This window comes from Rhodofomes roseus, assembly GCF_022264815.1.
Source record: "Rhodofomes roseus strain CIRM-BRFM 1785 chromosome Unknown C8Q71scaffold_47, whole genome shotgun sequence".
Lineage (NCBI taxonomy): Eukaryota > Fungi > Basidiomycota > Agaricomycetes > Polyporales > Fomitopsidaceae > Rhodofomes > Rhodofomes roseus.
The window spans coordinates 1-25,942 of record NW_025953003.1 but is presented as its reverse complement, the minus strand read 5'-3'; the positions used below and the strand labels follow the sequence as shown (position 1 = coordinate 25,942).

At 56.0% G+C, this 25,942-nt stretch overlaps 12 protein-coding genes across 12 annotated transcripts; 5 read left to right on the top strand and 7 right to left on the bottom strand.

Annotated features, from left to right (window-relative positions):
* Positions 1-597: 597 nt before the first annotated feature.
* On the top strand, positions 598-2,137 carry C8Q71DRAFT_792372 (proline iminopeptidase). Its single transcript, XM_047925412.1, has 3 exons — positions 598-655; positions 710-1,393; positions 1,445-2,137. Exons 2-3 carry the CDS (start codon positions 735-737, stop codon positions 1,689-1,691), a joined length of 906 nt encoding a protein of 301 aa, XP_047772411.1. The 5' UTR covers positions 598-655; positions 710-734; the 3' UTR covers positions 1,692-2,137.
* C8Q71DRAFT_792369 (RNI-like protein) lies at positions 2,133-6,263 on the top strand. The gene is made up of 10 exons (XM_047925411.1): positions 2,133-2,737; positions 3,380-3,523; positions 3,577-3,696; positions 3,745-3,901; positions 3,955-4,571; positions 4,627-4,740; positions 4,790-4,858; positions 4,915-5,171; positions 5,225-6,031; positions 6,101-6,263. The coding sequence occupies exons 1-10, from the start codon at positions 2,297-2,299 to the stop codon at positions 6,243-6,245; spliced, it is 2,871 nt and encodes a 956-aa protein (XP_047772410.1). The 5' UTR covers positions 2,133-2,296; the 3' UTR covers positions 6,246-6,263.
* A 1,000-nt stretch (positions 6,264-7,263) lies between these two features.
* On the bottom strand, positions 7,264-8,344 carry C8Q71DRAFT_863707 (AhpC-TSA-domain-containing protein; the record flags this gene model as incomplete). The annotated part of the gene is made up of 6 exons (XM_047928218.1): positions 7,264-7,303; positions 7,393-7,547; positions 7,613-7,734; positions 7,805-7,948; positions 8,001-8,055; positions 8,171-8,344. 6 exons carry the CDS (start codon positions 8,342-8,344, stop codon positions 7,264-7,266), a joined length of 690 nt encoding a protein of 229 aa, XP_047772409.1.
* A 787-nt stretch (positions 8,345-9,131) lies between these two features.
* Positions 9,132-9,491, bottom strand: C8Q71DRAFT_863706 (uncharacterized protein; the record flags this gene model as incomplete). The annotated part of the gene is made up of 3 exons (XM_047928217.1): positions 9,132-9,182; positions 9,246-9,383; positions 9,441-9,491. 3 exons carry the CDS (start codon positions 9,489-9,491, stop codon positions 9,132-9,134), a joined length of 240 nt encoding a protein of 79 aa, XP_047772408.1.
* Positions 9,492-10,015: 524 nt separating this feature from the next.
* On the bottom strand, positions 10,016-10,892 carry C8Q71DRAFT_863705 (calmodulin; the record flags this gene model as incomplete). The annotated part of the gene is made up of 8 exons (XM_047928216.1): positions 10,016-10,033; positions 10,087-10,097; positions 10,168-10,248; positions 10,313-10,585; positions 10,643-10,675; positions 10,735-10,746; positions 10,811-10,817; positions 10,878-10,892. 8 exons carry the CDS (start codon positions 10,890-10,892, stop codon positions 10,016-10,018), a joined length of 450 nt encoding a protein of 149 aa, XP_047772407.1.
* Positions 10,893-11,644: 752 nt separating this feature from the next.
* Positions 11,645-12,944, bottom strand: C8Q71DRAFT_819125 (putative calmodulin). The gene is made up of 7 exons (XM_047926145.1): positions 12,833-12,944; positions 12,772-12,778; positions 12,701-12,712; positions 12,613-12,645; positions 12,281-12,553; positions 12,133-12,220; positions 11,645-12,009 (listed from the first exon to the last, which is right to left on the bottom strand). Exons 1-7 carry the CDS (start codon positions 12,845-12,847, stop codon positions 12,003-12,005), a joined length of 435 nt encoding a protein of 144 aa, XP_047772406.1. The 5' UTR covers positions 12,848-12,944; the 3' UTR covers positions 11,645-12,002.
* A 295-nt stretch (positions 12,945-13,239) lies between these two features.
* Positions 13,240-14,476, bottom strand: C8Q71DRAFT_891830 (uncharacterized protein; the record flags this gene model as incomplete). Its single annotated transcript, XM_047928679.1, has 5 exons — positions 13,240-13,622; positions 13,690-13,812; positions 13,877-14,032; positions 14,260-14,325; positions 14,417-14,476. The coding sequence occupies 5 exons, from the start codon at positions 14,474-14,476 to the stop codon at positions 13,452-13,454; spliced, it is 576 nt and encodes a 191-aa protein (XP_047772405.1). The 3' UTR covers positions 13,240-13,451.
* A 1,177-nt stretch (positions 14,477-15,653) lies between these two features.
* Positions 15,654-17,886, top strand: C8Q71DRAFT_825209 (uncharacterized protein). Its single transcript, XM_047926275.1, has 3 exons — positions 15,654-16,026; positions 16,075-16,159; positions 16,724-17,886. Exons 1-3 carry the CDS (start codon positions 15,721-15,723, stop codon positions 17,779-17,781), a joined length of 1,449 nt encoding a protein of 482 aa, XP_047772404.1. The 5' UTR covers positions 15,654-15,720; the 3' UTR covers positions 17,782-17,886.
* A 227-nt stretch (positions 17,887-18,113) lies between these two features.
* On the top strand, positions 18,114-19,170 carry C8Q71DRAFT_792344 (nucleophile aminohydrolase). The gene is made up of 5 exons (XM_047925410.1): positions 18,114-18,188; positions 18,248-18,367; positions 18,416-18,480; positions 18,543-18,932; positions 18,993-19,170. The coding sequence occupies exons 1-5, from the start codon at positions 18,186-18,188 to the stop codon at positions 19,039-19,041; spliced, it is 627 nt and encodes a 208-aa protein (XP_047772403.1). The 5' UTR covers positions 18,114-18,185; the 3' UTR covers positions 19,042-19,170.
* A 693-nt stretch (positions 19,171-19,863) lies between these two features.
* C8Q71DRAFT_912140 (uncharacterized protein) lies at positions 19,864-21,144 on the bottom strand. The gene is made up of 4 exons (XM_047929176.1): positions 20,815-21,144; positions 20,519-20,764; positions 20,325-20,461; positions 19,864-20,267 (listed from the first exon to the last, which is right to left on the bottom strand). Exons 1-3 carry the CDS (start codon positions 21,106-21,108, stop codon positions 20,330-20,332), a joined length of 672 nt encoding a protein of 223 aa, XP_047772402.1. The 5' UTR covers positions 21,109-21,144; the 3' UTR covers positions 19,864-20,267; positions 20,325-20,329.
* Positions 21,145-21,572: 428 nt separating this feature from the next.
* C8Q71DRAFT_792342 (uncharacterized protein) lies at positions 21,573-22,183 on the bottom strand. Its single transcript, XM_047925409.1, has 2 exons — positions 21,704-22,183; positions 21,573-21,644 (listed from the first exon to the last, which is right to left on the bottom strand). Exon 1 carries the CDS (start codon positions 22,052-22,054, stop codon positions 21,776-21,778), a length of 279 nt encoding a protein of 92 aa, XP_047772401.1. The 5' UTR covers positions 22,055-22,183; the 3' UTR covers positions 21,573-21,644; positions 21,704-21,775.
* A 1,990-nt stretch (positions 22,184-24,173) lies between these two features.
* C8Q71DRAFT_719010 (uncharacterized protein) lies at positions 24,174-25,942 on the top strand (the record flags this gene model as incomplete). The annotated part of the gene is made up of 9 exons (XM_047921267.1): positions 24,174-24,240; positions 24,302-24,461; positions 24,520-24,685; positions 24,736-24,936; positions 24,999-25,159; positions 25,252-25,492; positions 25,550-25,636; positions 25,690-25,809; positions 25,877-25,942. Coding segments are annotated over 9 exons (1,269 nt in total), but the record flags the coding sequence as incomplete, so codon positions are not given.

The following is a 25,942-nucleotide window of genomic DNA, read 5'->3' as shown; positions in this document are numbered from 1 at the left end:
TATGTACCGCCGTGTGCTGAGTCCTGACCGACCAATGCACTATGATTGCGCAGGGTGCCAGTGGTGAGCTGGACAAGTGTTCTGTCATGATATATCGGTGCTGCACGAGATCCGCGTCCCGCCGCTCGTCATCAATATATTGCGCGGATGGACGTCGCGCAGGACTTTGTGGTTGAGTCGTCCTTCGAGAGGATCGCAAAGGTCAAGTGGCGCACGTTCGAGGGGTCGAGCCTCATGCCGATGTAGGAGGAGCGGGAGGTATACATGAAAGAGATATGTACACACCTTCCTCCCTGAGTAGTACATAGTGGCCGCGGCGTGCCATGGAGTTGGCGACCATGGAATCAGACATAGGCCGCGGGGATGTGCAGGAGGTACCAATGGGCAAAGAAACACGCTAGGCTGTTAGCATCATTCGCTCGGAGTCCATGGACTTTTGTAGAGGTGTTTGTCAAACCCACACGGGGCTCTGATCTGACCGCCGTATCTGACCGTCTCACCTGTTGATGTGTAAGACCGAGCGGTGATTCGAGGTACGCGTGCACTGGTCAGTTGCGACCCAGATGATATAAAGTTGTGCCAGGCGTAGACACCAGGTAGATACTCTATTGCCCCGACTCACCTCCCAGGCCGCGCGATATCACTACTTACTGAGGTAAGTCAAAGCCTCAACGCGAAATCACCGTAACCGAAATCGCAGGCCCTACAGTGTCTGTCGTTCCGCACGCAGCGCTATGGCTACAGCTACAGTCTCAGAGGGCACGATTCCCTTCATACATCAAGGGGAGACATACCAGACATTCTACAAGGTCTTCGGAGACCTGAAGAACCGCACCCGCGCACCCCTTATTGGACTACACGGCGGCCCCGGCCTGGCGCACGACTACCTTATTCCCCTCGGCGACCTTACGTCCAGCGCGTCCGTCCCTGTCATCCTCTATGACCAGATCGGCGGGGGCCGCTCGACGCACCTGCCGAAGAAGTCGAAGGAATTCTGGACGATCGACTTGTTCCTCGATGAACTCGTCAACCTTCTCAACCACTTCGGGATCCATGAGGAGTTCCATTTGATAGGGCATTCATGGGGAGGGATACTGGCGACGGAGCTCGCAGTGCGCCGGCAGCCGGCGGGGCTGAGGAGTCTGGTGCTGACGAATTCCCTGGCGAGTTATGCGCTGTGGATGGAGTCAAATATCAAGCTCCTGCAGGCGTTCCCGCCCTGGGTGCTGGAGGGTATGGCGGCGGGATACGGGGACAAGGCCAAGTTGCTGTCGTCGCTGAAGGAGTTCCATCTGAAGCATGGGTGCTTCCTGAATCCCCAGCCGAAGGAGTTCACGGGCACCCTGGAGGACCTCTTTGCTGACGACGACCGGATCGTAGTGCCGGCGACGATGTGAGTCGTTAGTTTGTGCAGTCACTGAATGTAGTTATTGACGGTGATTAGATCCGCGCCGGACGGGGAGTTGGCGTCTTGGACGATCGTCGACAGGCTGCATCTGATCCGGGTACCTACCCTCGTCATCAACGGAAGGATGGACGTCGCGCAGGACTTCGTGGTGCGGCCTTTCTTCGAGAAGATACAGAAGGTGAAGTGGCGTACCTTTGAGTCGTCGAGCCATACGCCGATGTGGGAGGAGAGGGAGGCATTCAACCAAGAGGTGCTCGCTTTCCTGGATATGAAATTTGTATGAGCGCGACCTGAATGTATGATATTGAATGGGGACTCTCCTTGAATACTTGTTTCTGGTCAAACCACGATGAGGCATCGAGCTAGGTTGTAACAAACCTGATGTACGGTGTCAAGAGTCTGAATGACTGGTTGGTGTGTTGTTGTATGTCGTAATTTTCTGAAACTGGTTTGGAATCAGCCTGTACGCCTATAGCAAGCACAGCTGCACACTGCCTTCAGCGGGCAGAAAGAACGCTGCCGACGCTCGGTCTAGTAGGCAGTGAACTAATGACGGCTTCAATCTGTCGGAGTGGGATGGCGCAGAGACGCGCATACTTAATGTTATGCGCATTCCACCACTGGTGGTGGAGTATATAGCCCAGTGAGTCGAAAACTACGAAAGCAGACTGGTAGAGCACAAGGTTTCTGTTATTCAGCACAACTGACAACGAGATGATGATGGTTGACGACAAGGAGATTAATTAGAACGAGACATTTCAGTAGGAAGTCACGTGATTCATACAGCATCAGCGGCGAAACGAGTTTAACGACGGTGAGGCAAGTTGTCTGTCGACAACTCCCATCCTTTGCCAAACCCCTGCTGGAACAGCGCGACATGCTGCAGAAATGCTCGCTTCATCGGCCTCCTCGTCTGCTGTGACCATACCAACACCAGGAAAGTCCATCTTAAAGCGACCACCACCTCCACAGCAGTCGTTCTTCTCCTTGGCTCGCCTCTCGAAACTCTTGCCAACTCAGCAAGCAAACGCGAACCAGGATGAGGCGTCGACGCTTAAGCGAGCGCACTTCATCCTTCCGGAGATGACGGTGGTCTACCCGATATCGGCGGCGAACCCGCCGTCCACGCCGAACATGAAGGAGGAGAAGAAGTCGATTGAGGAGCGGGAGCTGGAGAGGAGACGGCGCATATTGAGGGGCGGAACTAGCATTTCGAGCGCGGACGGCGACGATACTTGGTGGGGCCTTGATCAGGTTGAGTCGTTCTACAGGGAGTGCTGCGTTGGTCGAGAGGAGGTTCCAGATCCAGGTGTCTCACTTGCGTTCAAAGTGAGTCGTCTCCCTTGGTCTGCTGTCTGTTGTTCTGCAAGAGCATACCGATTACTTTCCGCACCTTCCACACGTCAGCGAACCGCTAGTTTCGTTGCCTCCCGAACATATGGACCGCACATGGGAGGCGCGCCATGCGGGACGGTCCTCTGTATAACCCAGAGCTGTGTATAGCGCAGAGGGTGTGGCGTACACCCAGTTCAGTGTGGAACTGGTGGTCTTGCGGATGGTCGATCGTCCGACAAATGCCTGTCGGCGTGCGGGGTTATCCTGTGACGAGACCTGGATATCTCATCTTCTGGTGACATATCTCACGTCCATTGACGGATAGTCGGTTTCATCCGGAAATGCCTTGCGACGTGTGGGTACATCCTATAACGGCAGACAGTCTGCCCTGGATTTTGCGTGAATGGAGCTTGCTCGCGGGAGTTATTGCAGGGAACCGGGCAGAAAACAACCGAAGTTTGGTCAGTGTTGCAGCTTGGCTGCAGCATTGTTTGGTAACTTCGACTACCGTGCTTTTTCATGTCGTGCCCACGGAGAGGCTCATCCATGCAGAATCCGGTGGAAGACTGTCTGAGCGTGACGCTCTAGGCATTCAATTTAGTGACATATCTGGACCCGAACTCACACATTCACCAGCGTGCTGTAGGCACGAACCCTCGCACAATCGATCTCTCGGGCATCCAGTTGACAATTGGGTCGGCATCAGTGCTGTCGGATGTCTTCACCATCGAATGGGGTCTGCGGAAACTCGTATTCAAGGAGTGTGACTTGGACGAACACGTATGTCCATCAGCGTATTCTCCTAACTCTCCGATCGCCGATGACTCGTACAGATACTCAAGCCGATACTACACTCATTACTAATACCAGACAGCCTCACCTTCCTCTCCGTCGCGTCGAATCGACGACTAAAGGCAACAGCGTTCCGACTGATTGGCGCGTATTTGTCTAAGGTGTGTACAAGTCTCGAAGTACGCGTGTGCAGACGGTAATCCAAGCAGACAAAAAGCCTGCAATTTCTCGACGTTTCGCAGAATTCGCTTGACAAGAAGTCAATCGAGTACATCGCTAACGCACTGCCCGAAGCCCCCAAGCAGGGTCTTGTCTCCCTCCGATTAGACGACTGTTCGCTCAAACCTACCGCCCTAGACGCCCTCGGTGAGTACACAACTGAGCACTGGGGTATTAACGGTCAGCTCAGTCTAGTGCAGCCAACGTCGTCCGCAAGTCCTCCCTGCGCAACATCTCCCTACGACTGAACCGCATCAGCGCCACAGGTGCGGTCGCAATCGCACTCATGATCAAAGACTACCCCGACCGCTTCCCCAACGCCGGACCCAGCTCGCCGCTCTCCCCCACCATCATCAGCCCCGAATCCACGCCGCCATCCACGCCGCAGCTACCTACCTTCTCCCTCCCGCGCAACGACGGCACCGCGACGCCCCCACCACGCTCCGGACCACTCCCGCCACCACCGCGCCATCCGAACACCGTTCCACATACAACCTACACCCCGTACATCCCCCGCGCGCGGCGAGCGGCGGCGGCCGCTGCGGGGGGCAACAGCACGGCGGCTGTGGCGAACACGAATCCGTTGTCGCCAGCAGGGCAGCCCGTCCCGATCATCACTTCGTCAGCGCAGGGCGGGATCACCGCGAGACATCCGGTGCCGCACGGGCCGGGCTCGCCAGCTTTAGGACACGCGCATGGCACGCAGAGGTATGACCAGGGTCCGAGCGTGGCGTTGTTGGACAAGGTCCGTGCGCTGGATAACCTGCCGAGGCTGGGTGCTCTCCGGACGCTGGACTTGAAGGGCAACGACATCCGGGTGAGTGCTGAAACTATGTATGGCTGGCTTTGGCACTGACGTGACGGTTGAACAGACTGGGATTACGTACATTTCTCAGGTGCTGAAGCGCAATCGCACGCTGAAGGTGCTCAACTTGAGCGAGAACAAGCTGGACGTCCAGGGACTGATCGCTGTCGCGGAGGCGCTGGTAATTACTTTGACGACTCGTTAGTACAGCGGACTGACACGTCGGCTAGAAATACAACTCGTGCCTCGAGACGCTCGATTTGTCGAAGAACCCATGTTGTGGCCCGGGTCTAGAAGGGGTATGTCCTCATCTGCGATCTGTATCGTCTCCACTGACAGATATTGCGGCGAATAGATTCAATCACTACGGACAGCGTTCACTCTGAACGATGCGCTCAAGCGATTGTTCCTGTCTTCAACAGGCATGACGCCGGCTGGCGCGATTGCGCTCGCAGAGTTTCTTCCTGAGTCGAAGTCGCTGCTCCACCTGGACTTGACCATGAACAATCTCGACATTGCTGGTGTCATGGCCCTCAGCTCGGGGCTCAAAGCCAATCACACTATGCGTTGTCTAGACGTCAACATTCCTCCAGCGGACGAAGAGATGGCCCGGTGTGTATTACCACCCTATGAGATATGCGCGATGGTTGACACACCCATGACAGCATGTGCCGAGACATCCTCAACACCTGCGTTCGAAATACAGAGGAGGCGGAGAGGGCCGCCAACCCATCCAGTCCCGACGGTGCGAGCGGACGTGGCCAGGGCCGAGGCGTATGGAACATGATCGAGGAAAGCGAACTCGCGAAGACCTTCCGGCAGGACGACGAGAAAAAGGTTGCACCCCTTTCTGACACTTCCTCCGTCTCGTCCGCAGCCCCGACTGACGTCCCCTCCGCGGCACAACAGACCGCCTCCGGAGTGATCACACAGGCGCGTGCATACAAGAGCCAGCTGGAAGACGTCCTCGCGCGCTCGCCGTCGTCATCGTCGGCGCCGTCGGCGCCCGTGCAGGACGAGGTCGCCGAGATGAGCGCGAACGTGAAGGAGGCGCAGAAGAGCCTGATGGTGGTCATCGAGACGACGACGGAGCCGGAGCGCCTGCAGGAGCTGCTCGCACTCAACGACGACCTGACGGCACTGCTCGGCCGGTGTCAGCCGCCGAAGCGCCCCTTGTTCTTGCACGGGCTCGGGTTGCAGGCTGAGAACGGCAAGGCGAACGGCTCTGCGGGCGATGAGGCGTCGGGCAATGGCCACGCCGTGCATGGGTTGTCTGAGGACAGCGACGACGAGCCGATTACCCCGCGCGTGGACAAGGGCAAGGGCCGCGCGGAGCCGGAGCCTGTAGAGCCGGAGAAGGTCCTGTCACCACCAGCGTTCGACTTGGGCGATTCGGACGATGAGGATGCGCACCTTGGAGATGAGCTGATCGCAGCTGAGCCTGACGGCATGGTCTCTCCTACGACAGACATGTGAGTGCCTATGCAGTGCACACCATCGCAGAATCTGATGGATGTGCTCTTCGTCGCGGTGTATCACAGGTCACGGAGCTGGGTAGAGGAGGAAGGCGAAGTATTCCGCAAGGGCACTGTTCTGCTTGGCCTGGAAGAGATGGAGGGCGACTACGATAGCGAAGAACTACGTAGAGAGGTCAGCGTCAGTATCACAGCCGGGGCGATTTCTTGACTGATCGCCGTAAGTGACCGCAGCTGTTGGATGCGATGGTCGAACGCCCGCCGCCGCGCGCCGTGCTCGACGACTTCGGTGCTGAGATCGCCCCGGAGCTGCCTGCTGGCCCTGCATCGCCGCAGCCAGAGAAGCCTCCGCCACGCCCGTATATACGCCGCTCACGCTCGTCGTCGTCCACGCTCAGCACGACGGATGCGCAGCTAGAGTCGCTGTCGCTAGAGAAGGTTGATGCGGCGCGCACCGCCAGTCCTTCGCCATCAACTCCCACGTCGCCTTCGGTGCAGATCAAAGCGTTCCTCAGCAGGAGACTGTCGTCCGCATCCATCAACTCGAAAGAGGCGGAGTAGGCTGCGTGTTGTGTCACACAGGTGAGTGTCGTAGTCCCTAATGGTTGGACCCTTTGCTGACCCTCACGCGCGATTAGCTACAGCCTGGACATGGGGCACATTGTTATCGTGTTTATTGCTTCCAATTCACGTGGATATCCTTAGCCTACGGCAGGTCGTCATTATTCGCAACGGACACTGGTATGTATCTCGTGCTTTAAAGCGGCAGATCGTGGTTGTGTTATCGCCTCGGGAGCAACCTAGCAGCGATCCTGGCTGGTACTTGATTGGCCCACTGTATATCCCTTTATACTACCATCATAGCAACATGTCATTTAGTTTTCCAGTCCATGCGGACCGACTGCATGCAACTATCGGTCTCACAGCCGATAAGTAGCCATTCGCTGTCTGACCTATGAGTCGGACCACTACTACCGTCAAATTTCTTTCTGTTCGTACAATCGCTGCGAAACTAGTCCATGATCACCTGTTTCAACCCAACGCTGGGACGCCCAGTACCGCTGTATCCGGCCCTCAGATGGTACGAGGTAACACATTTTGGTAGGACGTTTGGTGATTATCGGTACACGGCGTATATGCATACAAACACAGCAAGAAAGCATCCGACATTACACACAATTGCGGTAAGAGAACAGAAACCTTGCGAGCCCACGCAGCTCGAATTCGACCTATGCGACGCTCTTGACGTACTCCAGCGCGAGCTTCGGGCTGTCGGAAACCAGGTCATGATCAATATCCGATTCAACATCCACGCACCCGGATCGCACTGGATCCCAGGTGTAAGATGCGCAACGCACCTATCTGCAGGCTTGACGGGGATCTTCTTCTCGACGAGCTTGCCGCCCTCCTCGAAGATGAAGTGGCTCCGTTTCGTCTTGCCGCCCTCGCCCGCGCCGAGCGCGGTGATCAGCGTGCGTTGGGGGTCGGAAAGCAGCGGGTAGGGGAGCTCTTTCTGCAGACGATCGTATCAGTGTCACCGCGTGTGGGAGGGGGAAGAGAGAGGAGGGGGGCACGGACCTTGGTCTGCCACTTGGACTGAGCGGAGGGGCTGTCCGCGCTGAGGCAGTAGACGGCGAAGTTGTGCGCGGTGAAGTCGGGGTAGATGTCGCGGAAGCCGCAGGCTTGGTTCGTGCATCCGGCTAGCCAAGTAACATGTAACGCGGTGAGCTGCGCTTCATGGTGTATTAGTATGCGGCACGAGGGACTCACGCGTATCAGCCTTGGGGACGAGGAAGAATATGACGCCCTGTTCGGCAGCGAGCGTCGCGACGTCGACGTCCTCGCCCTTCTCGTTCTTGAGCGTGAGCGAGGGGAGTGCGTCGCCGATGTCGATGGTCGCGAGTTCCGCGGCCTCTGCATGAAGATGTGAGACTCGACAGGGTTTGCAAAGGGTTTGAGGGCGTACTCTCGTTCGACTCTTCGGTGTCGGGTGCCTCGGCGGCAGCCTCTTTCGCTTTGCTCTGGATAACAATAAGTGTTTTAGTGTATGTATTTGAACAACTCCCGAGGACGCGAAGTGCACTCTTTGTTCTCTCGAGCGTTGTACGACGTTGAGACCGCACGACGAACACACACCTTCTTCACCGCAGGACTCTCATCATCCCCATCATCTGCAGTCCGTTTCTTCGTCCTCGGCGCCGCTTTTTTCACCTCTTTCGCCGGAAGCTCGCTCTTCGGCTGCGCCGATATCCTCGTCGACCTCCTCGTCGGCTCGGTCGTCTCTACAGGGTTCTTTGCGCGCGGAGCCATCTGCAAGTCAGCTAACGGTGTTCGAGTACGGTGCAGGAATGGTTCGGGACACTGGTACTGGCAGCGAGGCTTGGGCTTGATCAGCCCCATGCTTCGCGGCAGCGTTAAGCTTTATGGGGAATGTCCGGACGTCTGATTGCGCAATTGGATGCTCTAAAGTACGAGTGCTAGCCATGTTGGCGGCCGCGCTGACCTTTGTGCGCGGGGCGCGCGAGCAATGTGCGAGCGTCGTCGTGGTGTGGTCCTACTGTGTTACATACTGTCCCTTTTGATTGAACGTTCTGTTGAGATGCATGCATGTTGTCAGATCCAGCATTGGACGCGGACACGGACGTCTGCGATGCACCCTCAGGCTGACAACTATCGAGATGATGTTTGTAGCAGCCTCCCCTGAGTTCGATAATTATCTGAGGGCCGGAATAATGTTGGGTTGAGACAAGTGATCATGGAGTTTCGCAAGGATCGAACGAGAACAAAGACGGTTGACGGTAGGTAGTGGTATACCTGGAACAACCCGACTCACAGGCGGGACAGCGAAATCCTATCATATCGGACCGATAGTTGCATGCAGTCGATACGCATGGACATCTATCAACAGGCTATTGCATGTCGAGCTCGAAGTAATGTCCCTGAACAATGTCATACATAGAATTACATTACAACCTTCCGTCGGACATGGTACATGTACAGCAGAGACTACAGATACACGACAGCAACGCAATCCTACTGGGACATTTCATTTGCGACTCATATGCATACTATCAGTCGGTCGTAGGCCAGTGGCACTTCACTGACGGTTATTCAGCTGCGCAGACTGCGCCTTCAACTCTTCGCGGCTCTACATATCCGATTGACGCATCAGCTCGTGCGCGTACTGAGAGTGGCACCCGTGAATACGCACCCTAGGCTGCTCAACGCCCTGCAACACCTGCTGGCTAGGCTTGTACGGGCCGCGCGCGTGGAACGCCTGCTGCTCCGGGTTGCTGTTCAGGCCCGCACCGAGCTGCGGCGGCTCAAGGTCGCGGGGGTCGTTCGTCCTCTATCCGAGCGAGCGTGTCAGAAAGCAATCCGTAGAGGGCATGGCAGGAGGACGTACGGCAGGATGCGGCAGGATGTTGAACTTGGATTCGTTGTGCGACGGCGACATCGTGAATTCGTTAGACTGTAGATAGGGGTACGTAGACGAGATCGGTGTAGATAGTAAATGCTTGTGGGCCGTGTGTGAGTGGGCGGGGGGTGCAGAGTAGGGCACAGGTTAGTGCTGCTTATATAGGAGTGAGTTGTGTAGGCTTGTTGTGTGCGCAGGAGAATGGAGTCACTACTGCGGCGGCGGATGGAGTGCAGTGGCACGGATCTATGACGTCCCGGCCCGATCTCGGGCCCCTCACCACAATGTCGGTGCGTCGTCGGCACCGTACAGCGGATACCGTGCTCGCAGCAAACAGCAACTTGAAAATCCGACTCGAATCCGGATAACACGACTGCACCAAGGATTGCGTGATGCGAGTCTGGAACAGTGGCAGTTCGACCTAGAGATTTGGACTTGACGGGCGGCGAGGTGGTAGTAGAGGTATATACAATAGAGGGCTTTTGTCGTTGCATTGTGAATGTACTACGTATACCATACCGCGAAGGTTGCAAATAGATAACGGGGACTAGCTGTACATGACTTTACTTGGAGAGCATCATCTGCGGGTCCGGTTAGTACGCGTTTGGTACGGATGCTACGGGGGTGAACATACCTTCACGAACTCTACACGCGCCAGGAAGGATCGAGCGGGCATCAGTGGGTGATAGTGAGGTAGCATACGCTGGGCACGCACCATTGTAGTTGATTACACCATCGCCGTCCGCATCCGCCTCACGGAGAATCTCGTTGACCTCGCTGTCCGACAGCTTCTCGCCTACACCGCAACAGCCATGGTCAACACCTCCACCCACCACGCAACCGCAGCCGCAGGGACTCACCAAGGCTGTTCATGACCTGCCGAAGCTCGTCGGCGGAGATGGAGCCGCTGCCGTCCTTGTCGAAGACCTTGAAGGCCTCCTTGATCTCCTCCTCGGTGTCCGTGTCGCGCAGCTTGGGCGCCATCATCTTGAGGAACTCGGGGAAGTCGAGCGTGCCGTTGCCGTCCGCGTCGACCTCGTTGATCATGTCCTGCAGCTCCGCCTCCGTCGGGTTCTGCCCGAGCGAGCGCATCACCGTACCGAGCTCCTTCGTCGTGATCGTGCCATCGCCATCTGCGCGGTGCGAGGCGGGGTGTCAGACATGGAGGCCCGGGAGGCGAACGTACGCACCTTTGTCGAAGAGCGAGAACGCCTCCTTGAACTCTGATCGCGGCGCGCGCCGGTCAGTGCAAGCAGTCCCCTTCCTGCGGATACGTACTTACCAGAAATCAGTTCTGTTGCAAGCACGGTCGTGTCAGCATACACTTCTGTCCACAGAGGTGCCATGCGCGCACATACCCTCAGACTACGCGGGCCACAACGAACGTCAGCCCACAACATGCGCAACGTTGCCAGATAAGCTCACTAGCTGGTCAGCCATGGTATCTCGGTGGAAAGAGTGCTTGGGCGTTCGTGCGGGATACGTGGAGGGTAACAGAGAAGACAGGGACGACCGGACTACGGGAAACCTGTCCCTTGCTCGCAAGAGGAAGACTCCCCCAAGTCGAAAGTCACAGTGTTGCCGGGCGCCTTCACACTTGTTTGGCGTTGTTGCTGATCTCACCCAAAGTGGGTAACTTCGGTCATCGGGCGCACCAGGGCCTGCACCATGCCAGTGAGGCCATGTAAGATAAGTACCTACATTGTACGTATAGCAGCGTGGCCAGTGTCAGTTGCAGTTCACTCGAGAAACATGGTCCCAGAGGCCCTCAAAGGAAAGAAAGAAAGCACCGGAGACAATACTGAAGGGCTCATATCACTGATCAGGGTGCGGTGAGGAGATGGCGAATCGACCCTGCGGCTGCTGGTCCGACTCGTCGTGTGCCGGACATTCGAGTCCGAAATGATGGACAGTCTCGCGCGCGGTGTCGCAGTTCGGGCATGTGGGCGAGTCGACTCGCTGGATGCGGTGGAAGTGTCATTGTAGAGGGGCGTGTTCTGTTCGTAGCCTAAGCTGGAAAAGGATGCTCGCATGACGCCAGCTCCTTGAAGGAAGGTTTGGGTCGACTCTGTGTTCACTGTTATATTCTAGTGCCAGTACACGCCTGCGGTGAGCACTTCAGCCGGTTTGACAGTCGACGACTCGACGTACAGTTATTCTTGCGCGTCGTTGTTCCCGAGGGTCGCGCGAGCAAGGTCTCACCGCCATCGCTGGCGGCATTTCGAGTTATCTATTGGCTATCTAATCGGTATCATTTCCCTCCCCCGGGGTCCCCCCTGGGCCTTAGCGGATCGAAAGCTTTGCAATGTCGGCGCAGTGAAATCCGACTTGAGCTTGAATCCGGGTAACAAGGCTGCACCAAGGCCCAAGGGTTGCGTGGCAGTTCGACCCAGAGATCTGGACTTACGACTATTATTAGCACGAACGGTGTGGTAGTAGAGGTATATGGGGATTTGTTGTTGCATTGTGAATGTACTACGTATACCATACCGCGAAGCTTGCAAATAGATAACGGGAACACTAGTTGTACATGACTTTACTTGGAGAGCATCATCTGTGAAGCCGGTCAGAATAGGTTCTGCGCACGTACTATGCGGGTGAACGTACCTTCACGAACTCTATATGTATCAGGAAGAAGAAGCGGACATCAGTTGGTACTTGTGAGGTAGCATCCGTTGGCCACGCACCATCATAGTTGATTTGACCGTCACCATCGACATCCGCCTCGCGGATCATCTCGTCGACCTCGTTGTCCGACAACTTCTCGCCTACACCGCGCCAGGCACGATCAGCTCTCCCGCCGGCCACCGCAGCGGGGGGGCACTCACCGAGGTTGGTCATGACATGCCTGAGCTCCGCGGCGGAGATGTATCCGTTGCCGTCCTTGTCGAAGACCTTGAAGGCCTCCTTGATCTCCTCCTCGCTGTCCGTGTCGCGCATCTTGCGCGCCATCATCGTGAGGAACTCTGGGAAGTCGATCGTGCCGTTGCCGTCCGCGTCGACCTCGTTGATCATGTCCTGCAGCTCCGCCTCCGTTGGGTTCTGCCCGAGCGAGCGCATCACCGTGCCCAGCTCCTTCGTCGTGATCGTGCCGTCACCATCTGTGTGAGACGAGGTGAAAGGCGTCAGACGTGCAGAGAGGGTGGTGGCCCGTACGCACCTTTGTCGAAGAGCGAGAAGGCCTCCTTGAACTCTGATCGCGGCGCGCGTCGGTCAGTGCAAGCAGCCTCCTTCCCGCGGATACGTACCAGAAATCTGTTCTGTTGTAAGCACGGCCGTGTCAGCATGCACTCCTGTCTGCCGAGATGCGTGCACGTACCCTCAGACTACGCGACCCAAAGTCAGCCTACAGCATGCGCGACATCGCCAGGAAAACTCACCAGTTGGTCGGCCATGGTAGCTGGGTGTAAAGAGTGCTTGTATAGTTCGTGCGAATAGCGTTTTTATTCGTGGAGGGTGATAGAGAGGAGACAGACGACGCCGGGGGCGAAGAGATCTCTCGGCAATCGCCAGTCTAATTCGGGCTCGCCACCTTGCCTGCTTTGGACGATTCATTTCTACCGTGGTTGGCTTCCATTGCTATCATAGTTTGAACCTTGTGTATTGTACTTAGTCGTCATACGCCTCTATTGTGTTGTACAACACTTGTCCGCAGACATCAGTGTCAGTGCAGCCCGAGCACAGTACTAGTATATACGAGCATACGTTTGCTGTTCCTTCTTTTTTGGAACGGAGAGATCAAGGAGCTCGAGGATCAAGGAGAGATCATCAACAACATCAGTAGTACTCCAGTGCTCACTTCACAGTGTGACTGTTCAAGATCTGATTCCACGTCACTACAGGGCCTACCCGTATGGAATGAAGTGCTAGTCCAATGCTTGTGGCACAGATGTCGAGTACAGTGTAACTGTGTACTACAGTTAACTCCGGAGGCCGCCAACGACAAGGCGATAAGACCGATGACTTTGAGCTATTGAGGCAGTCTTGTCTGCACGCCTATCAGATGGCTTGAACACGTCCAGGGAGGAGGGCGACATAGGCCTGCCAACTGCTCATGGAGACATGTTGTAGTCCGATCAACGAGAGATCTTGCAGCTGTATGTGCCCAGTACCAACGCGCCACGCAAGATCCGCATCCTCCTCTGTGTGCCAATGGCACGTCCCCGCTTCCTAGATACGTGGTCAGGGATATAGCTGGAACCCATCAAGGCATACTACGACATAGTATGAGACATACCTCGATGAATTGCCGCACTACCTTTGCGACGGACTTCGCGAGCGTGGACTTCGTAATAGGCTGAGGAGCCATTCCGAAATCCCTGGTGGGGATCTGCCTGCTCCACGGAGTGTATCCGGGCCACTGTATAACATGGGTAACCTTCGTCTCATGCATTCAACGGCCCATCAACCGCGTCTTCACATACCATGAGTCGTATTGAGATGGACGGCCCGCGGTTGGTGAACATCAGATCATCTCTATCCACCAGGTTCGCAGATTGGCCTGTCAGAGCATGTTGGAGGGGCATACCGCACCGCTGCGGGCTCTGCAGGAAGAACATGATCGGCGGCTCCAGCTTGACCTCAGCATCGACGTAACGACGTCAGTCCGACTGCCAGTGCGTGTGCGGGCGGTAGGACTGCTGAGGTACGAGAACACAATCGGAAGGTGATATGTACTCCCTGGCATAGTCCTCTACTGTGAGGAGCGGCTGGGTAGGATGCCCCGGGTCGCTAGGCAAGGGAGTGGTCTAGAGAAGGATATGGAATCCGTTGAGGTACTGCTAGATACCACAGAGGGCGCGCGTACCTGCTGCTGGAAAGACTCTGTCCGGGTCGGTAATTCGGGCGGAGAGGATTGTGATGCGCTCGCCTCCTGTGTGCATTGCCAGTCAGCCTGAGCTCTGTCGATACGAATTCGACGCCGCTATCGATCATTCGTCTCCGACTGTCCACTGGATGCTGACATCGTTGAGAGCTCCGCAGACTGCCACGGCGCCAAGTGTGAGTAAAAGTCGAGATGCCATCGTGTATGTGCGTCTTACAGTGACTGTGTGATCTTGGAGGAGAGAGTTGAGTGAGAGTCGGCTACTATGTTCGTCGACCAGGCTGTGGTCGTCTACAATAGGCAGTGGATCATGGCCATGCCAGTCGTATCGTGTACTGACGCAGTGTGAGTGATAGACGCGACTTCCAGAGACGAGCGTACTCACGAACAATGGTCGGACATGGGCGGCGATGGTTGGGATATTGAGAAGTCTGAGGTAGGGTGGCAGTCAGCAATATATATCCTCAGTCGGAGCGCTACAACCACAGATGCCGGGATGATGAACCAGGTGCCAATGCGTAGACTGAGACGATGTCTTGTCACGGCGAGACATTTGAAATGGCTTATGTTTGCTTCAGTGACGAACAAGAATAGATGACAGGATGGCCGCCACCTTATTGAGCTAATCAAGCGCAAGACACATCAGGATTTGCGGTTGTATGATGAGTCCATCGAACTTGAACTTACTTTGCATTTGTATACATCACGAGTGATTGTCGCCAGGCTTTGGCAACGGTTCCGACTCCATACTCTTCACTGAGTTCAGTGTGTCGCGTAAACATCGGCATCGCGAATGACAGGGAATGATGGCTCTGCCACTGGGAGCTAGCAAGTACATGACCAAAGCATGAGTGCATTCGTTGCGAAGATGGCACGGGGGCTGCCGGTTGGCACAACATGATCGCGGTGGGTGGCCACGGTGTCAATCACTCGAAGGTTGCTAGAATAGAGTGCATCAGCGCCATGGCTACCGTTTCGGTGGAAATTCAGACACAACACGTACCGCCGCGTAGACTCGGAGATGGTGCCCACACGGCGGTCAGCCTGAGCTTGTCGGACGACGGCAGCCAGCCTTCTTTGCTATCCCAAATCGAGTTGATGGCATATGGATGGATTACAATTTCCGGTCGAGACTGAACTTTGTTTCACATTTGAAGCGGTAGTGCCCAAGTAATGCCAGTCACTGTTCACGGCGCACGCCCATAGTGTTGGTGGACGGTGAGTGTGAGATCGCTCAACCAATCAAACGCGTGGCCCCTTTGTGGCTACAATAGTTACATAAGAACTTAAAGTTACAAAATGTGTTGATAGGTAAGTAATATGTAACCCGTCTTATTGTGCAGTTACAGTCCCGTAATTCGATTGCGCGCAGCTCGCGATCTCCGAGTCCGCTGCGGCACAGCGTACACTCCTTCTTCCTCCCACCACCACCATCCCCGAGGGATGCCTGCCCAATCCACACTCTCTAGCGACGAAAAGTCGAAGGTTAAGGCCGCGGTCCCCGCCGGCTCGAATAAGATCCACACCGCCGCACTCGCGCGCATCTATTATGCATACCCGCAGCCGAACGAGTGGTCGTACGCCGGCCTTCAGGGCGCCCTCGCATTTGTCACGGACAAGTCTCGGAATGCACTTTATATGAAGATGGTAGACCTCGCGGGGACGAGGGGTATCATTTGGGAGCATGAGCTGTACGACGGGTTCGAGTATTATCAGGACCGACCGTTCTTCCAGTCGTTTCCCGGAGATGTGAGTGGCCAGAAGCGTGCATAAGTGGCGTGCTCAATTCAGATTCAGGACTGCATGATTGGCATTGTCTTCGCCGACGAAGGGGAAGCGAAGACATTCTACAAGAAAGTGACCACCACGAAGCCTAGCACCGGTACGTCTAACTCATGCCCATTGTCCGTTCGCCGCTCGACCTCCGTTTATCGGCGGAGATGCCCCGCTGCAAAACTCGATATCGCATCGGATGTACTCAGATGACATGGCTCAACTATACCGGTCCACGTCTGGATGGCATGGAGCCCATGTCACCGCGGTCAAACGCTGAAATTTGGCTGAAACGCACCATGTTCTGAGGATGTTCGGAGCCCAAACACCCTCATACGAAGTTCTCAGGGAACTAAGTTTTGTAGGGGTTTCAGAGTCCCTAAATGCTCGTGTGCCCGCTGTGTGTATGGTGACAGGCTATCTTCGGACTATACCGGGCGTGAGCAGGATGGGTTGCTGAGACTTTGCATGGCACCAGTACTGTTGGTCTGTCCGCCAACAAGCAATGCATTCTGTTCACCGTGCATGGTGAATGAGAGTGATCATAGCCAGTTCGGCCTCCGTACCACTGATAGACCAAAACATCAACCTTGATGAGGTTAATGCTTGCCGTCCGATGAACGGGGTTCCTCCCGCCACAAGTCGTCGTTGCTCACATCTATTCCACCCGCAGAGAAACCCGCCAAGTCGTCTAAGAAGAAGAAAGCCTCGAAAGGCGGGAAGATCGACAAGTCCATGATCTCCGGGCCGACCGCTGGCTCGTTCAAGCACGTCGCACACATGGGCTACGACTCCGAGAAAGGCTTCACGTCCACGAACGTCGACCCGTCGTGGACGACCTTCCTGCAGCAGCTCGAGAGCCAGGGCATCGCGCGCGAGATGATCGACAACAACATGGACTTTATCAAGGACTTTATACGCGACGCGCAGAAGAGCCCCCCGCCCGCGCCCCCAACGGCGAAGAAGAAGCCGCCCCCACCGCCCGCTCCGCGGAGGGGCCAAACTGTCGCGCAGGAGATGCCCGCGGCACCGCCGACGCCCCCGCCTGCCCCGCCCTCGCGTCCCCCGCCGTCCCGCGTTGTGCCCTCACCCGCGCCCCCTGCTCCCCCGATGCGCAACATGCCGTCGCCCGCTCCGCCACAGGCACCGCCCGCACCCCCTTCGCGCGCGGCACCTCCAACGGCCCCGCCAGCCCCACCATCACGCCCGACGGCCGCCCCTCCACCTCCCCCGCCAACGCGCCCATCGGCCGCACCGCCCGCGCCGCCACCCCCTCCGCCGACGCGTCCCAGCGCACCTCCCCCAGCGCCGCCTCCGCCACCCCCCACAAGCGGAGCGCCTCCCGCGCCGCCACCACCACCTCCTCCCACTGGCGGCGCGCCTCCCCCGCCACCACCTCCGCCACCACCACCTCCGCCCGGGGGAGGAGCGCCTCCGCCTCCGCCCCCTCCCCCGCCCGGCGGCGGGCCCAGCGCGCTCGCGAGCCTCCCTGCGCCGCAGCCCGACCGCGCAAACCTCCTGGCGTCCATTCAGGGCGCGGGCGTGCATAGCCTCCGCAAGACGGAGGGTGCGCCCCCTCGCGCAACTTCGCCGCCCGTCGAGGACAGCAGCTCGAGCGCAGGAGGAGGGGGAGGAGATTTGACGGCGGCTTTGGCGGCGGCGCTGTTGGAGAGGAATAAGAAGTTAGGGGATAGTGATGATGAGGAGGAGGATGATGATGAGTGGGATTGAGTGGACATTGGGGAAGAGTGGACGGAGAGGTGCTGTATGTTAGTTTAATAGTTATGGTAGATGGGCTTGAATACCCTGCAGGTAATGGTAATGGACGTTGCTCTGATGTCGACCATGGATTGCGGCGTGAGGTCTGCGTTGAGGCCAGCAGCTGAGATATGTAAGTGGCATGAATACTATGCATGTGAAAGGAACTTTGTCGATGACATTACAGTGATCCAATGTTGGAACTGTTCCAATGTCGCAGTACGGGCGCCATCTAATCTTATCTCGCATATCACGTGCACCGTTCTGTACTTACGCGTCTCATTGCCAAACGCGCGTCGCGTCGACCGTCCGCCATCCAGTCCTGCTCCCTACGCTATCCCTTCCTTCCCGAACTCCTCCCAAATACTCTCTTCATCATGGTGAGAACACCAGAAAGACAGAATGATTGACATTGAGCCGTGCTCACGGAAATGCGTAGTCGATTATGCAATATAACGGTGGCTCCGTTATAGCCATGGTGGGGAAGGACTGTGTCGCAATCGCGAGCGACCTCCGGTTAGGGAATCAATCCTTGGGTATCTCATCAAACTTTGAGAAGGTGCGTACTGTGCTCTGTTGCAATGTGCCAATGTTGAGTTCTGGCTAGATCTTCGCCATGACCGAGCGAACATACGTCGGTCTGCCAGGACTAGCGACAGATGTAACGACCCTGTACGTGCACACCCCTCTTCATACTCCACACAGGCCTCTCTGACTCCTCATACCCACCCCAGCCACGAACAACTGCGATACCGGCTGAACATGTACACCATCAAAGAAGAGCGGACCATGGAGCCCGAGACCTTCATCCACCTCGTCTCCTCGACGCTCTACGAGAAGCGCTGGGGCCCGTACTTCATCGAGCCGGTGCTCGCGGGCATGCAGAAGACGCCCTCGGGCGCGTTCCGCCCGTTCGTCGCGAGCACGGACCTTATCGGCTGCATCAACTTCGCAAAGGACTTCGTCGTCGCGGGCACCGCGAGCGAGAAGCTGTTCGGTGTCGCGGAGGGGCTGTGGGAGCCGGACTTGGAGCCGGAGGACCTGTTTGAGACGATCAGCCAGACGCTGCTCAACGCGGTGGACAGGGATGCGTACTCGGGTTGGGGGGCGGTCGTACATGTGATGTGAGTGTCTCGTTGTCCGGTCGAAGTGTCCTTGAGGGAACTGACGGGCGGGTCGCACAGAACGAAGGATAAGGTGGTCAAGCGTACGCTCAAGGGCAGAATGGACTAGTCATCGTCTCCGCTGTGTATTCATCTTTTGCGCTTTTCTGTTATCGGAGCATTTGACACTCGAGACTCGATAACTGAGACGGTTAGTCGCCACGAAGACTCTTGCCCCGCGGAGTCGAACAGCAGTGAGCTTGGCACGCTATGAGTTGTACCTTGGATCTCGGATAGACCCTGTGCCAACGCACCTTCGACAAGAATGAGACTCTGGCTACTTCTGGGCGCTAATTCTCAAGGCGTGAAGCAACTGCCAGTGGCAAGGGAAGCAGTGGAACGTTAAGTCAAGTATGTAATATCCATGGTGCCTAGCACCGGTAACTAGCACCTGGCAGGAATAGGTTGAATAAGTCCTTATGGGCAGTCGGGATATGGCTCACACACGTTGTCCTGACGGAGTGTGACTGCGAAGACAGTGCCCTCAAGCAACTTGAATAATGCAGGTCTGGGTGTTGGTGCTGGTGTTTTTGGGACACCACTCTGCCTTCATGCCTCACATCCCACACGAAGGTACCATCAACCTCAATGTTAACGAGGATCGCCTCGTTACTTGCGGTAGGGTCGTGGACTACACTCAGGGGCAGTATTTTTCGCGGTAAATGTGTGCACCTCGATTACTATGGCCTTCGTGCCACCGATCCAGACGATCGATAGCGAGGGCAGACAGACACTTCCTCGCCGGTCTACGGTGGATTACATGCGCGCGCGTGCATACATAGGCGCAGTGAAATGCATCATGTCTACGTCGACGATTGGGACAATGTCTGAAATCACAGCGCTCGCTCAGAAGTGGTGCTGTCGGCGACCACAGCCTGCACATCCAGACGGATACTCAAACAACATCAACATACATAGAATATACACACATGGGACCTAATGTCTCTACACCACCAAGGAGAAGAGGCTTTGTACAGCGTCCCGCCCGCACGGCCGACCCATTTCCACCAGACTACTAGTATAACAGTTCAGTACGAGTACGTGTGCCTGAGATGACAGTAGCGGAGACAGTGACACAGCAGCGGTTGATTGCAACACAAAGCGAGGATATGAGTTGAAAGGAATTGGAGACAAGGGAATCGAGAAAGAGGGAGTCGGAAATAGGAATAAGAGAAGATAGGGCTGCGCGACTGCGAGGCCACGTTATGCGTGGGCACGGGGTGCTGCGATAATGTAGGAGAGGAACACTGAGAGAGCAAGCCAAGGAGATGGGGTCGTGCGGTATTCATGCGTGTACTGGATCGGGTCGGAATTAGCACAGGACCACTTTGTCGATGTGACTGGATGTCATACCGTTATCAAGCCTCAGCGGCCACCTCAGCAGGTGCCTCTTGGGCAGCAGCCTCGGCTGCGGCCTCAGCCTCGGGCTCTTCCGCGATGCTATCCTGGCCTGGAGCAGCGGCAACGGCGTCCTTCTCCTCGTTGCCTACCTGTACCATGAAGGTCAGATCCCTGGCATCGGTCGGGCCACAATACGGAGTACGCACCTTTGACGCGGGCTTACGAGACCCAGCGCGGGACGCTGGTTTCTTCGATGTAGATGGAGGCTTCGCAGAAGCTGCACGCGACGCAGGCTTTGCAGATGCTTTCGATGCAGGCTTGCTAGAGGTATCTGCTGCCTTCGATGGTGGCTTGGAGGCAGCCTTCGACGGAGGCTTAGAGGCGGCCTTCGACGGAGGCTTAGCAGCAGCCTTGGAGGGCGGCTTCGACGCAGCCTTAGATGCAGGCTTGGCCTACGACGCGTTCAGCGCGACGCCCAACACGATTATCGAGGAATACGTACCCGCTTCGCTGGGGGCGGCCCGTCCTCGTCGGCGGGCGCGCCGTTCGTGACTGCCGCGTCTTCCTCCTGGACCTCGTCGGCCGTGCGCTTCTTGCCACGCGCCGGCTTCGGTTTGTCCTCTTTCTTTTTCTCGTCGGCAGAGCCGTCCTTTTCAATGCTCTCTGCCTTGGCCTTCTTCGCGCGCGGCTTCGCGGGGGCCTTCTTGGGCGCAGCCTCGGATCTGGGCTGTTCTTTGATGCGTGCGGAGCGGCGGGGCTCGGCGGACGCGTCGGTAAGTGCGGCTTTGCGTGGCATGGTGGGGGGATCGCTGGTGGTGGATAAAGAGAGAGAGTGGGCGTGAGCAGGGCGCGGGAGCTCGGACCCCATTCACGATCAACAACCCGCACGTGTCTCGTGGTCGTCCCGTGACTCGCGCGATGCTCTGCCACCCGCGCGAATATGGCAAGTCTTGTCTTCCGACACTCTCATGCGATACTTACGGGCAGCTACTCTATTGTCTTCTGTCTTTGTCCGCTGTCGACACCCACCAGGCGGACGGGTATGCTTGCTAGTTGACGTAAGACACCCTCAGCCTGATGCCAATAAAGCGATACAACAAACAATAATACTTTTGAGGTACTATCTCTGAACTGGGCTAAAGTCAACCAGCACCGACTCGACCGCGAGACCTACTCCGACTTATGATGGACTACCGTGTTCAAATTGCGTTGCTGTAGACCTGGGTGTACGGTAGCCATCTTTCCATTTCATAACTGCCCATCCGGTCTGCCAAATGGGTCTGCCTACAGCGACAACAGCTTGGACCTTCAACTTGGTTAGCTCAAGAGACTGTACGTTTTCGATTCGCTTCACTCACATTGACAAGACTGGACGAAACGGATGGCGGCAGATCTCTACTTGAGTCTAGTTTTTAACACATCTCTACAGTGTACACTCGCAACAATCGAGTCAGCATCACAACTCAGCTCGCTGATACGTCTCGTCTCCTTTGGAACACTGGCACCTCTGCGGTTCTGCATGGATAGCAGGAAGTTGCAAGCCATTCCGGCCGCCTACCCTCCTCCCGGAACTTGACATCATATGGGACGACCGTGACAATGCACGCGAGCATGATCTTCAACTCGTTTGCAGCGAAGGACCGTCCTGCGCTATCGACCAACCCCGCGACGTCGGAACTCATCGTCTCATACTTATTTTCGGCCAAACGACGTACCACGCATGCCTGTCGTGGCCAAACCATATATACTTCGCAGACGTACTCACGTAGTGACGCTTGCTCCGCTGGCCCTCCTCCTGTTCGCGCATGCGTGAGAAGCGGAACAAGTCGAACGTCGTGGCGTTCACGTAGTTCTATTCATCCTGGTGCGCCCCTGTATCACGAAGAATTCTGAGGTCACTTGGGCGATGGGAAACTGCTAGACTGGCATTGCTCGTGAGTTGCTATGCGCCCACTTTTACGCACCGTACTCATTAAAGTTTAGATAGGTGGAGGATACGTTGTTTACAGTGTTCCGTACGTCATGTACGGGCCAGCTTCCTATATGGAGGGAAATTTTCGAGCTTCCACAACCTGTCGTGTTGCCGTGGAAGGATCCGGGAATGAGCACCTCTTGGCCTGCTTCGGCATTTCGAGAGTCGGATTCGAACGTCCGTTGTAGATCATACACCCCGCGTAGGTCATCACTTTCCGACGACTTTGTGAGTCTATTGATCACCTTGTTTTCATGAGGACTTCGGCGTCTGAAGAGCCCACACAGAAGACAAATGGTCATCCATCCCCCATCTATCCACGCGATGGGAGTTCGAGGACATCTGCGCATTGCTCGCCATCCGTCACATTGAGCTCCTAAAGCTGCCGTCTATAAGATTATCCTCTCGCGGAGATTCGACATCTCTGGACGGTGGACGCTGGCGGCATATGCAGCCCTCGGCCAGCGCCGCGAAATAGTCAATCTGGAGTAAGCTGAATGCCTCGGGGTCAGGACCACGGTGCGCGTCACGCAACTGCGCGAGCAGAGCCGTAGAGACTCTTCGGGAGGGTGTCGACGCAAGCCCCGCGAGGTTGAGCAGCCGGTGGGCGCGCGGCCTGGCTAGCCGTCACTGACAGACCCCAAGAGGACTATACGGAGGCCTGCGACTAAGATCACTTCAGACGAGTCTAATGCATGGTTGCTGATGCTTTTCGGCGTGAATGGAGCAGTGGACACGGCCTGAGTCATACATGCGTGGGTGCAACCCTGACTTTATGGTTTATTAACCGTATGCGCAGAGCACCCCTGGGCATTCGAGCGACTTCCCTGTAGGCTGTCACTGGCTCATTGGATGGTCATCTGATTATCAACTCGGTGGCGTAGCACTAGCTGTCTGCCGGGACCCTGGGGGGTGGCTAGTCGGTGAGCGTTCGAGTTAATTCCCCCCGCGCTCTGCGAAATGCTCACGGCGACGATAAGCAAGCGCTCCATCCGTGAGGAACGGCGGCGGCGAATGTCAACATGAGTATAAATCCGTGGTGCAGTGGCGTCACTACGTAGTAGTACATCTGCAGCCGTCACGGATCGTACTGCTATGTACTACTAACCCATTGCTGTGTATCGTACACATACAGACGTTGAAGGCAGGTCTGCATTGAGCAGTCGTCAAGTGATAACTGATGCCTCGTATCGATCGTAGATGAAATCATGGTTGTCCAATTAACATGGTGGTGCGTAGCATTCAACCTTGCAACTTTCTATGTGCAGTGATGAACCACTCGTATGCAAGATTCATTGTGTTCCTGGTCCTGAGTCTAAGTGATCCTCTTCGAAATTTAGCTCAATGACATACTGATGGCAACCTAGGACGGATCTGTGTTTCGGCGAGCTCTGAAATGCTCTCGGCAACCATGCCATTGAGTCGGGAGTCGACAAGGCGTCAGTACCCTGATCACGGTCCCCGGACGTGCCGCTGCTGAGTGCTGCCGATGTGAACAGAAGTCGGAAAGCACAAACTTATCGGACAAGTATGTCTGCGCCGCTCCAGTTGCTTGCGTCCGGCTGCTAGTGCCAGTCGTCTAACAAACTCCAATTATTGTCCTTTAGGCTCAGATGATAGCCTCCTCTTAACTCACGAGGATTTCAATATACGACCAAGGTAGGGTTGCTTAAGCTCAAGCGCACTCTCCTAGACTAAAATGGGTGCGTACTAGTAGCTAATGATGCTGCACTATCTCTTACAGTTACCGCTCAGCTAGTGCCCGTACTGGTGGGAGTTGGGCCCCGGCGCCCATGAAATGGCTTGTGGTACTTATTTATCGACAGTGACTCCCCACCTTCGTATCTCTTCATCCCCCTTCCACGGCTTCCCCTAGGACTATCAATAACATGGGCACTACCGTGAGCTCGAGGTCTCCTCAGCGGCACTTGGTTTTGTTCAACTACGAAGCATGGGGTAAGCATATTGCTTTGCTGGCCATTGTTGAGATCGTGTCACTGAGAGCCATTTGTCGCAGGACATATGCGCCCTATGTGTAACTTCGCTGCGCGGATCGTGAAGATGCAGCCCACTATCCTGATTACACACTTCGTCACACCCACGTTTTATGACAGGGTGCAGACAGAGCTAAGGAGGAACTTCGAGGATCAGGAGTCGAGCCTTTTGGAACGCATCCGGTGCGTATGCCTTCGTAACCATTGATATATCTGAGCGGCGTTGAGACGGCTAGCACAGGATCATAGCACTGCCATGTGACAATACCAACCCGTTGGACAGCAGCGCGCTTCAGAACGCCTTCGCCAATGCATACGAGAAGCTCGTGAACCTACAGCCCGTGAGCTGCGTCAAGACGGAAGCGGAGATCAAGACAACATGTTGCCCCGATTTGGTCGTGGTAGATGTAAGTCGTTTCGCCCACTGTAGTTTGCATCAGTTGATGATGCCGCAAAGTTCTTTGGCAGTGCCCCCATTGATGCCGTGCGCAAGGCGAGTAAGAAACAGGTCAAGGTTCTGTTCTGGTTCGCGGGTTCAGCGACGTCACTCTTTTGTGTCGGTGGCCCTGAGAGTCAGGGCGGAAAGGGCAATCTCCGTACCAGGAGCCAGGAAGTTGCCAAACGGACCTGTATCAGCATTGAGGAAGCGGCAGCACAGGTGGGTAATATCTTTGACAGAGGGCATGGGCTCTAGGCGTACTCAAATGATGCATAACGCAGATTACCTTGACTGGCAAAGGATCTCTCGTCCGACTGCCAGGTTTACCGCCGATGTATGACTATGAAATCCAGCCGCAACGCGTGAGCTTTTCTTGCACACGCGTGTGGGATCGCGATACTCACTTCGACTCTGTAGCCGATCGCTCCACTTGCGTTGCTGGGTGGAGTGAGTCTGAGGACTTCCGAGTAAGCCCGCCGTCTGCCGTGTTTCTTTATCAGTGAACTGTGAAGTTCTCTAACGCGTGGCTCGCAGCACCATGGAAGCATGTGATGGAATAGTCCTCGCCACACCAGAATGCTATGAAACAGAAGCAATCGCGGCCTTGCGAGACTGGCTGGCAGGGTCCTCTCGGCTTATCTACGCATGTGGACCCCTCATTCCTTCCGGCGTTCAAGCAGTTGCCTATGAGAAATTACAAAGCTCGGACGCAGCCAAGGTGGAGAGCTTTTTGCATGCTAAACTAGCTAGCCACGGCGAGCACTCCGTTCTCTATGTGAGCCTCATTATCCTTCGTACAGGCGAGATTTGATCCTACATCATGTGCTCCCAGATATCCTTCGGAACCATCTTCTTCCCATTGGAGCCTGAGAAACTCGCAGCATTCCTTGAAATCGCTGTGGAGAAGAAGGTCCCCTTTGTATGTCCTCTCACCGACTCGTCAGCTGCATGCGGTCATGACGTTGTCTGCAGATCTTAAATCATACGTCACCTTACATCCCCCTCCCGGACTTCGTCACAGACAAGCTCAGCAGCTACTCCGACTGCATGGTGACCAAATGGTGTCCTCAACAGCTCGTTCTAAGCCATAGTGTACGACTGGGCCCTATTATTCCACCAAGGTCTTCTCATACTGATAGCCACTCACTACATTCCACAGGCCACGGGTTACTTTGTATCGCATGCAGGACACAACAGCGTGATCGAGGCTATAACTGAGGGAGTA

What these genes read in the sequence shown, in the direction of transcription:
- C8Q71DRAFT_792372 (XM_047925412.1), top strand. Translation starts at nt 735, where the DNA reads ATGGCTACAGCTACAGTCTCAGAGGGCACGATTCCCTTCATACATCAA. An exon ending in ATCGTAGTGCCGGCGACGAT is followed by an intron (nt 1,394 to 1,444) that starts GTGAGTCGTTAG and finishes GACGGTGATTAG; the next exon opens with ATCCGCGCCGGACGGGGAGT.
- C8Q71DRAFT_792369 (XM_047925411.1), top strand. Translation starts at nt 2,297, where the DNA reads ATGCTCGCTTCATCGGCCTCCTCGTCTGCTGTGACCATACCAACACCA. An exon ending in GTGTCTCACTTGCGTTCAAA is followed by an intron (nt 2,738 to 3,379) that starts GTGAGTCGTCTC and finishes CACATTCACCAG; the next exon opens with CGTGCTGTAGGCACGAACCC. An exon ending in GTCTCTCCTACGACAGACAT is followed by an intron (nt 6,032 to 6,100) that starts GTGAGTGCCTAT and finishes GGTGTATCACAG; the next exon opens with GTCACGGAGCTGGGTAGAGG.
- C8Q71DRAFT_819125 (XM_047926145.1), bottom strand. An exon ending in CTTCTCGCTCTTCGACAAAG is followed by an intron (nt 12,554 to 12,612) that starts GTGCGTACGGGC and finishes CGTCTCACACAG; the next exon opens with ATGGTGACGGCACGATCACG. An exon ending in GCATGTCATGACCAACCTCG is followed by an intron (nt 12,221 to 12,280) that starts GTGAGTGCCCCC and finishes GGCGCGGTGTAG; the next exon opens with GCGAGAAGTTGTCGGACAAC.
- C8Q71DRAFT_825209 (XM_047926275.1), top strand. Translation starts at nt 15,721, where the DNA reads ATGCCTGCCCAATCCACACTCTCTAGCGACGAAAAGTCGAAGGTTAAG. An exon ending in TCCAGTCGTTTCCCGGAGAT is followed by an intron (nt 16,027 to 16,074) that starts GTGAGTGGCCAG and finishes ATTCAGATTCAG; the next exon opens with GACTGCATGATTGGCATTGT. An exon ending in CACCACGAAGCCTAGCACCG is followed by an intron (nt 16,160 to 16,723) that starts GTACGTCTAACT and finishes TTCCACCCGCAG; the next exon opens with AGAAACCCGCCAAGTCGTCT.
- C8Q71DRAFT_792344 (XM_047925410.1), top strand. An exon ending in GCGACAGATGTAACGACCCT is followed by an intron (nt 18,481 to 18,542) that starts GTACGTGCACAC and finishes TACCCACCCCAG; the next exon opens with CCACGAACAACTGCGATACC. An exon ending in GGGGCGGTCGTACATGTGAT is followed by an intron (nt 18,933 to 18,992) that starts GTGAGTGTCTCG and finishes CGGGTCGCACAG; the next exon opens with AACGAAGGATAAGGTGGTCA.
- C8Q71DRAFT_912140 (XM_047929176.1), bottom strand. Translation starts at nt 21,108, where the DNA reads ATGCCACGCAAAGCCGCACTTACCGACGCGTCCGCCGAGCCCCGCCGC. An exon ending in GGCCGCCCCCAGCGAAGCGG is followed by an intron (nt 20,765 to 20,814) that starts GTACGTATTCCT and finishes AACGCGTCGTAG; the next exon opens with GCCAAGCCTGCATCTAAGGC. An exon ending in CTCGTAAGCCCGCGTCAAAG is followed by an intron (nt 20,462 to 20,518) that starts GTGCGTACTCCG and finishes TTCATGGTACAG; the next exon opens with GTAGGCAACGAGGAGAAGGA.
- C8Q71DRAFT_792342 (XM_047925409.1), bottom strand. Translation starts at nt 22,054, where the DNA reads ATGGTTTGGCCACGACAGGCATGCGTGGTACGTCGTTTGGCCGAAAAT.